The following is a 13357-nucleotide window of genomic DNA, read 5'->3' on the forward strand; positions in this document are numbered from 1 at the left end:
CATTTTAAAAGTAGCTCGCAAGCCCAAAAAGTATGGGCACCTCTGATCTAGTGGATTTTCAGAACATGGTTCACAATATCCTACAAAGCAGGAAGTATATGGCAAGAACTGCATTTGATGCATTTGAGCTAACATCTAGAGCTTTGGCTATGACTGTGGCTATGAAGCATCTTGCTTGGCTGCAAGTTTCCGACATGGACATTAATCTCCAAGATTGCTTAGCCAACATCCCATGTATGGATGAAGAACTCTTTGGTAATCAAATAGAGGCGGTTACTCAAAAGCTTACTTGGCATCAGCAAAACTGGAACTCTTTAAACAGATCTAAAGCTAAGAGTCAACAGTCTAAGTCTGCTGCAAAGTCTATTTCTTATTCCTTCAAAAGGAAGTATCCAGCATCCTCTTATAAACCTCCACCACAGAAGAGGTAGAAATAACAGAGGCCTCAAAAGTCATAGCCTTCTGCCCTGCAAAAATCAGCTCAGTCTTTTTGATGTGCTTTTAGAGAACATAACATAAGAATTGCCATCTCCAGATCAGACCCTGGGTCCATCAAGTCCGGTGATCCGCACACGCGGAGGCCCCACCAGGTGTACCCTAGCATAGTTTTAGTCCCCATATCACTGTATGCTTCTCAAGGATGATGTGCATCTAATTTACCCTTACCTGTATCACTCTATGCCACTCTTAAGAAGAAGTGCATTTAGTTTACCCTTAAATCCTAGAACGGTGGATTCTGCAATTACTTCCACTGGGAGAGCATTCCAGGTGTCCATCACTTGCTGCGTGAAACAGAACTTCCTGATATTTGTCCTGGACCTGTCCCCCCTCAGCTTCAGTCTATGTCCTCTTGTCCGTGTCACACTGGACATTGTAAATAACTGCTTTCCCTGCTCCATTTTGTTGAATCCTTTCAGTATTTTGAAAGTCTCAATCAGATCCCCTCGAAGTTTCCTCTTCTCAAGGGAGACCAACCCCAGTCTCCTAAGTCGTTCCTCGTAGTCCAGGTTCTCCATACCTTTCACTAGCTTCGTTGCTTGTCTCTGCACCCTCTCTAGCAGTTTTATATCCTTCTTTAGGTATGGAGACCAGTGCTGGACGCAGTATTCCAGGTGCGGTCTGACCATGGCTCTGTAGAGCAGTATTATAACTTTCTCTGATCTACTCGTAATTCCCTTCTTTATCATGCCTAGCATTCTATTTGCTTTCTTCGTTGCTGCCGCACATTGCGCCGACGGTTTCAGGGTCCTATCTATCAGTACACCCAGGTCCTTTTCCTGTTCGGTCTTTCCCAGAGTTACACCTGACATACTATACTTGTGATCTTTATTTTTTCTGCCTAAATGCATCACTTTGCATTTTTCCATATTAAAATTCATCTGCCATTTATCTGCCCACTTCTCCAATTGATTCAAGTTGCTCTGGAGTTCCTCGCTGTCCTTCTGCGATCTGATTGCCCGGCATTGTTTTGTGTCATCTGCAAACTTGATGATTTCACTGGATGTTCCTTCTTCCAGGTCATTTATGAAAATATTAAGTAAGATGGGTCCAAGTACTGAGCCCTGGGGTACACCACTAGTCACTTTTTCCCATTCTGAGAACTTCCCATTTATGCCCACTCTCTGTTTTCTGTTCTCTAGCCATTTGCCTATCCATCTTAGTATATCTCCCTCTATTCCATGGCCTTGTAATTTCCTGAGAAGTCTTACATGTGGAACCTTGTCGAACGCTTTCTGAAAGTCCAAGTATACAATATCCACCGGTTCTCCACTATCAATTTGTCTGTTCACTGTCTCAAAAAATTGAAGTAGGTTCGTCAAACATGATTTCCCTTTCCTGAAGCCATGTTGACTGGCTCTCATCAGGTCGTGTGTGTCTAGGTGCCGGACTACGCTATTTTTGATCAGCTCCTCAACCATCTTTCCAGGGACAGACGTGAGACTTACAGGTCTGTAGTTGCGTGGCACTCCTCTCGATCCTTTTTTAAATATCGGCGTGACGTTCGCTATCTTCCAGTCGTCAGGTATCTGTCCTGTTTTGATTGACAGGTTGGCAAGTTTTTGCAATAATTCTCCGATTTCAAATTTCAGTTCTTTCAGTACTCTCAGATGAATTCTGTCCAGTCCAGGAGATTTGTCACTTTTAAGTTTGTCGATCTGGTGGTAAATCTGGTCCAAGTTCACTTCAACTGTGGTGAGGCTGTCCTGTACGACTCCCTTGAACACTTTCACTGTGTCAGGTATTGCTGCGGTGTCTTCCTTTGTAAAGACAGATGCAAAGAAGGAAATCAGTCTGTCTGCAATTTGTTTGTCATACTTGACACACCCTTTTCCTCCCAGGTCGTCCAGCAGTCCCACTGCCTCCCGTGCGGGTTTTTTCCCTTTTACGTATCTAAAAAAGGGCTTGAAATTTTTGGCCTCTTGCGCTATTTTCTCCTCGTAGACCTTTTTGGCAACCCTAACCACCTTGTGACATTTTTTTCTGATCATCTCTATGTTTGTTCAAGCTTCGGATGTTTTTGTGCGTTTCCACGTCTTAAAGGAGTCCTTCTTTTCATTTATGGCTTCCTTCACCTCTTTGGTAAGCCACGCCGGCTCTCTTTTGCCTTTGGTTTTCTTTACTTTGGACATTCGCAGAATGTAGAGGCTTTGTGCTTCCGTGATAGTATTTTTCAGTAGGGACCATACCTGTTCCACCGTTATGACCAAGATCCCTCCTCTTCAACCTCTTCCTCATCTTATCGGAGACTGTCTGTAATTGTTTCATCAGCGTTGGACTCTTATCTCAATGGACACTTGGTTTCTCAAAGTCATCAAGGAGGGCTTCTTGCTCAATTTCATAACCAAGCAACCCTCCAAGTGAGTTGTCTTTTACATCTCAGCAGACGTCCCTTCTTCTTCAGGAAATTGAAACTATGCTTCAACTAAATGTCATAAAAATAGTTCCCCCATCAGCGGGTCTACTCCAGGTATTTTGTAATTCCAATTCTCGATCGCCAAGACCTAAACAAATAACTATTCAAAGAGAAGTTTTGCATGCTATCTTTAGGGACTCAGGCCCCGATTCACTAAAGTCAGCAATCGTCGCTAAACTGTCACAAAACAATTGCTGCTAGCCGGCCCGATTCACAAAAGGGCCACTGCATGTTTTTCCCCTTGATCACCCATTTTCTGATCCGGCCATGCAAATTTTAAAACCCCTTGCAAAATAGCCAAGCGATTAATTCACTAACATTTGCTTGGCTATTTTGCATCGGGCTTTATGATCCTAAAACTCGACTGTTACAGGTCTGCTGGGTTTGTTTATTTAAAAAAAATTTTTAATGGCACAGATTTTTGTGTGTATTACATACGCAAAATATCTGCCCAATAAAACAAAAAATGAAATGCCCTCCCCAACGACCCACGACAAAACCCTCTCTCCTTCCCTCCCTGAACCAAAAAGAATGCCCCTGCTGCCGCCAAACTTATGGCAGGAAGGATGCCCACTCTTTCCTGCAACCAGATGCCACCCCACTGCCGCCGCAGCATTATTAAATATGACAGGAGGGATGTCCACTCCCTCCTGCTACCATACACCCCTGTCCGACACCGCCGATGAACTATTAAATATGGCAGGAGGGATGCTCACTTCCTCCTGCCACTAAATGCCTGCTGCCGCCGATGCCAACAAATGGCAGGAGGGATACCTACTCCTGCCAGTGGAGACTGCCCTCCCTCGGCCCCCCTCCCTGTTACCTTTAGTTGGGAGCAGGAGGGGTCCTCCTGCTCCTCCGCCGGCCACCGCTGTCTGCAGTGTAGACCTTAGGCTCCTCCGCATGCATCATCTGCCTAAGGCCCTCATTGGCTCAGATGCCTCAAGCCCCTCCCCTTGGGTGGGGTCAGGCATCTGAGCAAATCGGGGACTCCCTTAGGCTCCCTCTGTATCCCGGATACAAGGGGGAGGAGATAAGGCTCTGCTACATCAGCGCATTGGACAAGATATCGAACAAATTTTAGTTGGCAGAGAGAAGTAACTGCCGACTAAAATTTGATATCCTATCCAATGCCCTGACGCAGCACAGCAAAACGCGGGAACCATTGTCGGCAATGGACAGCTGATTAGTGAACATTGAGCATTCAACACTCTAGCATGAAAGCTAAGTACTTCTGCTGAGTACTCCTTAAAATATAATTTAATAATTTATAAACTGTCTAGAATTAAGATTGAAGACAGCTTAAGACATTAAATTAGAGGTTGGAGGTTTTTTTAACTAATGAAGACTGTCCCTTTCAGGTTTGCAGGCTGAGTCAGAATAGCTGGCGGCAAACGGGGATCTGAGAGTTTCCTCCAATCTGTTAGAGCATTAAAACTGTTAGCTCTGACATAGACTAACGACTACACTATTACACTTAAAGATATTCGATCCCCATTAATGTTCAGTACACAAGTTTTACTTTACACCATTCTCTAAACTTTAGAGCTCGATCAGTTGGAAATCTGATAAAATACAGAACTCTTTACATTAAATTATATTTTAGAGATTTCAATTTTATATTGGAAATTGTTCTGTCTGGCTATATAAAAACTTATGCAATCACAAAGGATAAAATTTTTGTGTAGTTTTCCCAGATTTGATAATGACTTTTATGTAGTCCCACTGTTTTAGGAATTGTCAGTATTGCCAACTACTCTTAATGTGCCATATAAATAATAGTTGATTAAGAAAATAGAGAAATCTTGTGCAGCAATATGGTATCTTCTTACCCTTGGCAGGCAATTATTACTTTCGAAATGGGCATCACTTTTATTGGCCATTTCCATAATTTTAGCAAGGGACCAAAACAAATTAGCATGTCGGTGTGCTTTATCCATAAGTCTGCCTGTTCCTACTCAGCGCTTCTCGTTACTATCTGCACTGTGCTTTGGTAATTCAGAGCTATGGGAAGCTCAGAAAGCTGCCATTTTATTGCTTTTTCAATGTTAAATATTTGTTGGATGAGGCCTCTGAAAAGTCACATATACCTGAAAGTCTGGAAATGGAGAGCAGTTTTGTAGTTGATAGTACTTCCCTTTTTAATGTGTGATCTGATTCTCCACAAAGTCTAAACAACATAATAAAGATGGTAAAGTGCATTCAAAATACAGTATCTAATTTCAACCAATGTAATTTTAGGATCTGAAGAATTAACTGAGAACTCCCTTGTCAGAGACGTGTTGTATGTCTTCCAAGGAATTGATGGCAAATGTATCAAAATGTGCAATTCTGAAAACTGTTATAAAGTAGATGGAAAGGTAGGTGATTGATAATTTTATTCCTAAACTATAAAACCTAATAATTTGTCATATTTTTAGCAGTCCAGGCATTTGTACATCTTGAGGCCTTCATTAACTATAATCAAGATATTTTTAGTGCAGTAGGTGTCATTCTGGACAGTAGGGTATTCTCCCCATGTTAGTGAGTCGTGCAGGTTTTCAACTCCTTCTCCAGAGTGCTCTGCTGCCCCTTTTAGTTTGTCTTTCTGAACATGAGCTGGAAGGTGTCTTTCTGATCTGCTTTGTATATTTCTTTTATGTTTTTTTTTTTTTTTTTGCAGTTTTTGCAGCTTTCAGTGCACCAGAGCTCCCTGGTGGGGGGGAACTCTGCCTGTATAGAGAAGAAACAGACTTGAGTCTGCAGCTGGCAGGTTAATTCCTTGAGGACTTGTTTGGCCATCCTGCAGAAAACTTTGTAGAGCTCGGGGTTTGTATCCCTAGTAGCTTAGCTCGCATATTGAATCACAGGGGCTTGAGAGCAGCTAGTGGGGCTCAGCACGGTTCTTCAGGGCGCCAGCGGCAATTTTGCCCCCTCCCTTTTTCATGCACGGTTCTGCAGAGCTAGAGGATCAGTCCAACATCAGTCCGACTGGCAGCCCGAAGATCTCAGCATTTGGAAGACTGGCTGATATAGGCAGGGATTCTTCTCCCAGATCCAGCTGCTACTTAGACCTGAGGCAGGCTGCTGTACCTTCAGAGCACATGTCACAGTGTAAGACTATTATAGCCAATGGGAAAAATCGGGGGTGTAGGTGGGTCTGAAACACCTGTTTTTTAAGGTTTCTGCCACATCCTGTAGGATTCCCCACCTCTAAAATCCTGTTTCTGAGTTTTGTAAAACTTTTAGTTAAGCCAATATTTAAGCCGTTTTTTGGTGCCAAAATGCTGCTGTGGTAGTCATCATGGATTTCCCAATTTTTTTTTTTTTCAAAGTTCTCCAGATCCTTCAAATCACCTTGATTTGCCTCAAACCTGTCAGGGATGGAGTCCTTAGGCTTTTTTGACTCTAATTCATGCCAGTTTTGTGTTGGATGGTTGTGAGAAGAGTACTTTTGTTCCATGTGTCACACAGCACATGAAGGGTAGGCGGGAACATTGGGCTTAGCCTCCACTTTAGTTTCTAGGGCTGAGGAACCACTGGCGGGCCTGTCTACCGAGAAAAAAATCCATCCTGGAGTCCTGGAACAGTAGCATACCTAAGCATAAGAGCAAGGAACCCAAAAGACATAAGGTGGAGTTACCTAAAGGGGACCCAGTGATGCCTAGTTAGTCTTTTCTCCTGAATTTATTAATTCGAGGTTGAGAGCTTATTTGGATAGGTGGGACCTTCATATGATGGCTGGCAGCAAGCCAGGGCTACACAAGGGGCTTGGAGTCCCAGGGCACTTCAGGGTTATTGGAAGCAGTTGACCAGGATCCTGTGGACCTTTCTGACAAGGACTCAGAGGGTGAGGGATCAGTCTGTATGCCATTGTTATCACAGAGCGAGTCTTCCCTGCTGGAAAATATAGGGTCACAAACGAGCAAGTACGCAGGAAGCAGTGGTGGCCCTTGAACAAGGGGAGGATCCCATAGTACATTGGCTGGTCAAGCCTTTGGTGCTATCAGAGCTCTTATTGACTCCCTGCGGGAGTTACAGTTAGACTCCCAGCAGGCCCCTTCCACTCAGTGTTCTATCCTGAGCAGCGTGGGAGTGCAGCTCCCATCTTTTCTATGGTATCCTGATATGAGTGTTTTAGTCACGGAGCACTGGCTACCTTTAAAGAGCTCTGGAGGTCTCTTTAAAGGTAGCCGAAACAATGTCTAGGATGTATCCTATGGTACAGGAGTGTCAATAGATGTTCACTCAGCCTAAGGTGGTTTTGGTTACTCAGGTAACCAAGTGCATATCCCTGCCAAGTGAAGGAGGCATAGTATTAAAGAATACACAGGATTGAAGAGTGGATGTGGTCCTAAAAAAACCAGTTCAAAGCTTTGGCCTTAGGAATCAAAATAGCTGCAGCAGCCTCTTTTGAAGCACAAGCTTGTCATACCAAGATGCGTAGGCTCACCCTGGCAGAGGACGAGCCTTTGACCCAGCTTATGCCAGCAGGGGTGGATTATATGGCCAGTGGTCTCTATGACATTATCAAAGTCATGTGCAAAGTCTCAGCTTATTCCGTTTTAGCCCGCAGAATGCTCTGGATCAGGCAATGGGTGGGATAGTCCACCTCCAAGGCTACTCTCAGCAGAATTCCTTTCAAGGGACAGATGTTGTTTGGAAAGGATCTGGACATCTGATGGCTAATATGGTAGATCACCGGCCATAATCTCTGCCGTACAGCAGACTGAACCTCTAGAGCAGGGCTACCCAAGTCTGGTCCTCGAGATCTACTGGCAGGCCAGGTTTTCAGGATAGCCACAATGAATATGCATGAGAGCGATTTGCCTGCACTGCCTTCTTGGTATACAAATCTCTCTCTCATGCATATTCATTGTGGATATCCTGAAAACCTGACCTGCCAGTAGATCTCGAGGACCGGACTTGGGCAGCCCTGCTCTAGAGGTTCTGGGCAGTCTAATTTTCAAAATTCCAGGTGTTTCAATAATACTCAGGAGGAGCCTCATCTCAGAGATCCTGTCAGGGATCAAAACAGAGATTCACAGGACCTATGCAAAGCCAAGCCTCCGGTCCTCTTCAACTTCCAAGAAGGTGCAATGATGCCAGGGTCGAAGTCTTTCCCCTGAGAATAGGAGGAAGGCTCTCGACATATGTGGAGGTCTGAGAGCAGATCTTGTCAGACTACTGGGTGCTGGAGATCATTCAGAGATAGTACAACCTCAAGTTCGCCCATTCCCTAGTTTCTGGACTCCCCAGTGGGGCGCCCAGAAAAGCCAGTGCAGAGTCTTAGCAAAATTCAGAACATAAAGCAAGTGTCACCAGAAGAATTTGGCTTGGACAGATACTCCATAGTGCCCAAGAAATTCTCAGAGGACAGGAGACCCATTCTGGGTCTTACACATCTCAACGAGGCCCTGAAGATTCCATGCTTTCACATGGAAACAGTGCAGTCAGTCATTGCAGCAGTGGCTCTAGAGGAATTTCTAGCTTCCCTAGACAGAAGCCTACCTGTTCATTTTCAGTTTTCTGGAACACAGGAGATTCTTCAAATTCCATTTGCTGGAAAGACATTATCAGTTCTTGGAGCTTCCCTTTGTGTTGGCAAACAGCATTCCGCACATTCACCAAGGTGTTATTGGTGGTAACAGCTCCTCTCCGCAGGGCAGGATTGCAAATGCATCCATATCTGGATGATTGGCTAATCAGAACTTCGTCGTTATCGGAAGGAGACAAGCAATGGCTCAGGTGGTCTGGATCTTGTAGAGCTTGGACTGGATAGAGAATTTTAGAAATAGCCAACTGGTTCTGTCCCATTACCTAGGAATATTGTTCAACATGGCAGAAAGCCAGGTTTATCTTTCAGAAGAATGCAGACAGAAGCTGTGCACTCGGATAACGAACATGATGGCCAAACTAGTTCTATCTGTGTGGCACTATCTTCAAGTACTAAGCTCCATAGCAGCCGCTATGGATGTGATTCCTTGGGTGAAGGCTCACATGTGTCCTCTCCAAAACACATTGATGTCTCAGTGGTCCCCACAAACAGACTCCCTTCAAATGATTCTCCCATGGACTGGATTCCCACCCATACCACCCCACCCACACACCCCTCTTCCATAGGAATGAATGGTGATAGCTCCACCCAAGCTCCACTTACTGCCCACTCCCCCAAAGTAATGCCCCTTCTATTTTGCTGGAAATGACCCCTATCACTTTCTGATAACATGAAGGGAAATGGGTTGTCTGATCCTGGAAAAACACTTTTCTGTTGACGTTAGCAGAATTGGGCTGTCTGACCCTGGAAAAGCACTTTTCTGATGATGTCTGCGGAAACGGGTTTTGTCTGACACTGGAAATGCAAGTGACTGTTAACAGCAAGCAAGTCAAATAAAACAGAACAGAAAAATGTTACCCCTGTGTTAAACCAAGTAAAAAAAACACCTAACAGAATGACAGTAGAAAAATAAAGTGAGCCCAGAAATGCAAGTGGCTGCTACCAGTGTATACAGTCATTACTGGAAGCAGTAACAGGTTACCCCTGTTAAAAGACAGAAGCTTTAAGACCTAATTTTTAGAGAGAAGTTAGCAGTTTTGTGATAAGTATGAAGGAAACTTTATTGAAGAGTATTTATTATGACCTGAAAGCAACAGGAAGGTTTGAAGGCATAAACTCTCTACTTCAAGCTGCAAAAAAGAACAATGAAACAATCATCAGAAAAAGTATTGCAGGATTGGTCGCACGCCAAGATGCTTAAAAGTTACACAGACCTGCGAGGGTCAGTTTTAAAAGAAACAAAATGATTGTGTCAGGCACAGATGCACAATGGCAAGCTGATTTAGTTGACATATGTGCCTTGGCCTTTTATAACAACAATTATAAATACATCGTATTTATTTTAATTATTATTTATTAAATTTTCAGTATTATCATCAAGTAAATACTTGTACAGGAGAGCCTTGATTCGAACAGACTCAAAATTCTACAAGAGCAGAAACACACCTTGGAATCCCTATGGGTAGAAATTCCATGTGTAAAGGGGAAAAGGATGGTGATAGGAATGTACTATAGACTGCCTGACCAGGATCAATGGACAGATGCTGAAATGTTATCAGAAATTAGGGAGGCTAACAAACTGGGTAACACAGTAATAATGGGCGATTTCAACTACCCCAATATTGACTTGATAAATATATCATCAGGACATGCTGAGGAGATAAAATCCATGATGAAATCAAGGATTGCTTTATGGAGCAGCTGGATCAGGAACTGACAAGAGGTGAAGCAATTCTAGATCTAGTGTTTAGTAGAGCGCATGCAATGGTGAGGGAGGTAATGGGTCTGGGGCCACTTGATAACAGAGATCATAACATGATCAGATTTGACATAATCCCTGGAATACGTTTACACAGGAAATCCAATACAAAGCACTTAACTTTAAAAAAGGAGACTAAGATAACATGAGGAGAATGGTAAAAAAGAAACTTAACGGTGCAACTGCAAAGGTCAAAAATATATGTCAGGTGTGGATTTTATTTAAAAATTCCATCCTGGAAGCACAGAATAGATATATTCCATGTATTAAAAAAGGAGGAAAGAAGTTTCAAATTTATTTAGGTCTTGATATACCGCATTTATAAACAAGAAGACAGGGGCAGTGTAGGTATTTGGGAGTTGTTTTTGTTTCCGCTTTGTCCTTGAAGGCTCAGATTAAGAAGATAATTTCTGGTGTTTTTTAAGCTGCATTTGGTATGAAGGTTATGTGACTATCTTCCTGGTAGAAGTGCTGATAAAGGACCGCATCATTGATCACCTTGATGGACACAATCTGATGAGGACCAGCCAGCACAGCTGTAGCAAAGGAAGATCTTGCTTGACAAATTTACTGCACTTCTTCGAGAGAGTAAACAGGCAGATAGACAAGGGTGACCAAATCGACATTGTATATTCTGGATTTTCAAAAGGTGTTTGACAAGATCCCACTTGAACGACTGCTTTGAAAAATTGCGAGCCATGGAATTGAGGGTGAAATACATGGATAAAAAATTGGTTAGCGGATAGGAAACAGAGAGTGGGGGGTAAATGGACAATACTCAGACTGGAAAAGCATCACGAGTGGAGTGCCGCAGGGTTTGGTGCTCGGGCCTGTTCTCTTCAACATACTTATAAACGACCTGGAAATTGGTATGAGTGAGGTGATTAAATTTTCAGACGATACAAAGTTATTCAGAGTAGTGAAGGATTGCAAAGACCTACAATGTGACATAAACACCCTCGAGGAATGGGCTATGACATGGCAAATGAGGTTTAACATGGATAAGTGCAAGGCGATGCATGTCGGTAACAAAAATCTTATACACGAATACAAGATGTCCAGTGCGGTACTTGGAGAGACCCCCAGGAAAGAGACTTGGGAGTACTGGTAGACAAGTCAACGAAGCCGTCCGCGCAATGCACGGCGGCGGTGAAAAGGGTGAACAGAATGCTAGGAATGATTAAGAAGGGAATCACAAACAGATCGGAGAATGTTTTCATGCCGCTGTACCGGGCCATGGTACGCCCCCACCTGGAATACTGCATCCAGCACTGGTCACCGTACATGAAGAAGGACATTGCACTACTCAAAAGGGTCTAGAGAAGAGTAACTAAAATGGTGAAGGGGCTGGAGGAGTTGCCGTACAGTGAGAGATTAGAGAAACTGGGCCTCTTCTCCCTTGAAAAGAGGAGAATGAGAGGGAACATGATCAAAACATTCAAGATAATGAAGGGAATAGACATAGTAGATGAAGGCAGGTTGTTCACCCTCTCCAAGGTAGAGAGAACGAGAGGACACTCTCTAAAGTTAAAAGGGGATAGATTCCGTACAAACGTAAGGAAGATCTTCTTCACCCAGAGAGTGGTAGAAATCTGGAATGCACCCTCCAAGGATTCAAGACAAAGTTAGACAAGTTCTTGCTGAACCAGAACGTACGCAGGTAATTCTAGTCTCAAATAGGGCATTGGTCTTTGACCTAAGGGCCACTGCATGAGCGGATTGCTAGGCATGATGGACAACTGGTCTGACCCAGCAGCGGCAGTTCTTATGTTTTTATGTTCTTATAATTTTCTTTCTTTTGTCACGTTATTGATTACCCCTCTACTTGATTATTGTAGTTCCATTTATTTGGGTTTGTTGTACGAGCGTTATAGCTAGCTCAAAATTCTGCACCGTGCCTCGAAGAATGATCACATCACTCCAATACTTTGTGAGCTTCATTGGTTGCCATTTGTTTTGCGGGTGGAGTTTAAAGTTCTCTGTTTGATCTTTAAAGTGCTTCAGTCTAGCTGTCCATTCAAAATACAGTATCTAATTTCAACCAATGTAATTTTAGGATCTGAAGAATTAACTGAGAACTCCCTTGTCAGAGCATCTGTACTTTGTTACAGTGGTATCATCCGTCATGTGAGTTGCGTTCCTCAGACAAAATTTTTTTGGAAGTTACATCACGGTACACCGTTGAAAGTGCGCAGGACATTGGGATGCCGACAATCCCGCCTCGACATTTGTGCACAGGACAAATGTGCGCCAGTTTGTGGCCTTTCTGTTTGCGATCTGATGGTGTGTGTGTGTGTGGTGGGAAACCCCCCCCACTACACTTAAAACTCCTCACGCTCCCGTTCTCCTTCCTGTTTTCGGTCTTTAAAGTTTTCAGTGTAGTGGTGGGTGGCGGGTGGGGGGGGGTTCCGCTCCCATACTCCCCCCGCAGCGGGAGCGCGAGGAGTTGTAATTGAAGTGGGGAGGTTCCCCCCCATCCCTCCTTAGAGTGCAAAGAGGAAGGCCTGAAAGCGGCGGAAACGGTGGCATGCATATGTTGGGGCAGGATTGTCGGCGCCAATGTCCGGCCCGCTTTGACTAGTAACCTGCATCATTGGCTGTAGTGCACCTTCTGAGTAACCGGAAGTCAATGCTTTCAGTCCAGGGTCCAATGCTTTGGAATGCTCTAATGTTATTTTTGTGCCAATCCAATGTGCTTTTACATTTTAGGAATGGGGTGAAGACTCAGCTGTATGAGCACTTTTTTGGAGTAAGGTCTGAGAATGTTTGAATTTTTTCTGCTGGTTATACTGATTTGTGTTTGTTTTTATTGAGCATGTTTTATGCTGCAAATTATGGTAATTCTTGTTTTTTGCTTTTATATTCTGCTTGTAATGCTATTATTTGTTTTTATTGTGTATGTATTTTTGTTCCTCGCCTAGATTTGTGGATAGGTGGGTTATAAATTATTTTAAATAAATAAATAAAATAAAGACCAAATGGCAGCCGGCGTGGTTAATGAGTGAGATGAAGGAAACTATTAGAGCTAAAAGAGTATCCTTCAGAAAGTGGAAGAAGGATCCAACTGAAAATAATTGTAAACAACACAAGGAATGCCAAGTCAAATGCAAGGCACTAATAAGGAAGGCGAAGAGAGAACTTATTTTTT

General features: G+C 43.4%; 1 protein-coding gene across 2 annotated transcripts in view; it reads left to right on the forward strand.

Annotated features, from left to right (window-relative positions):
* TUBGCP3 (tubulin gamma complex associated protein 3) overlaps nt 1-13357 on the forward strand; it is a 323260-nt gene that overhangs the window by 99889 nt on the left and 210014 nt on the right. For both annotated transcript variants that reach the window (XM_033948055.1, XM_033948053.1), the window contains exon 7: nt 5156-5274. In XM_033948055.1, coding sequence (XP_033803946.1) covers nt 5156-5274 — 119 coding nt within the window. The remainder of the gene's footprint in view (nt 1-5155; nt 5275-13357) is intronic.

The sequence above is a fragment of the Geotrypetes seraphini genome, chromosome 6, assembly GCF_902459505.1.
Source record: "Geotrypetes seraphini chromosome 6, aGeoSer1.1, whole genome shotgun sequence".
In the NCBI taxonomy this organism is placed as follows: Eukaryota; Metazoa; Chordata; class Amphibia; order Gymnophiona; family Dermophiidae; genus Geotrypetes; species Geotrypetes seraphini.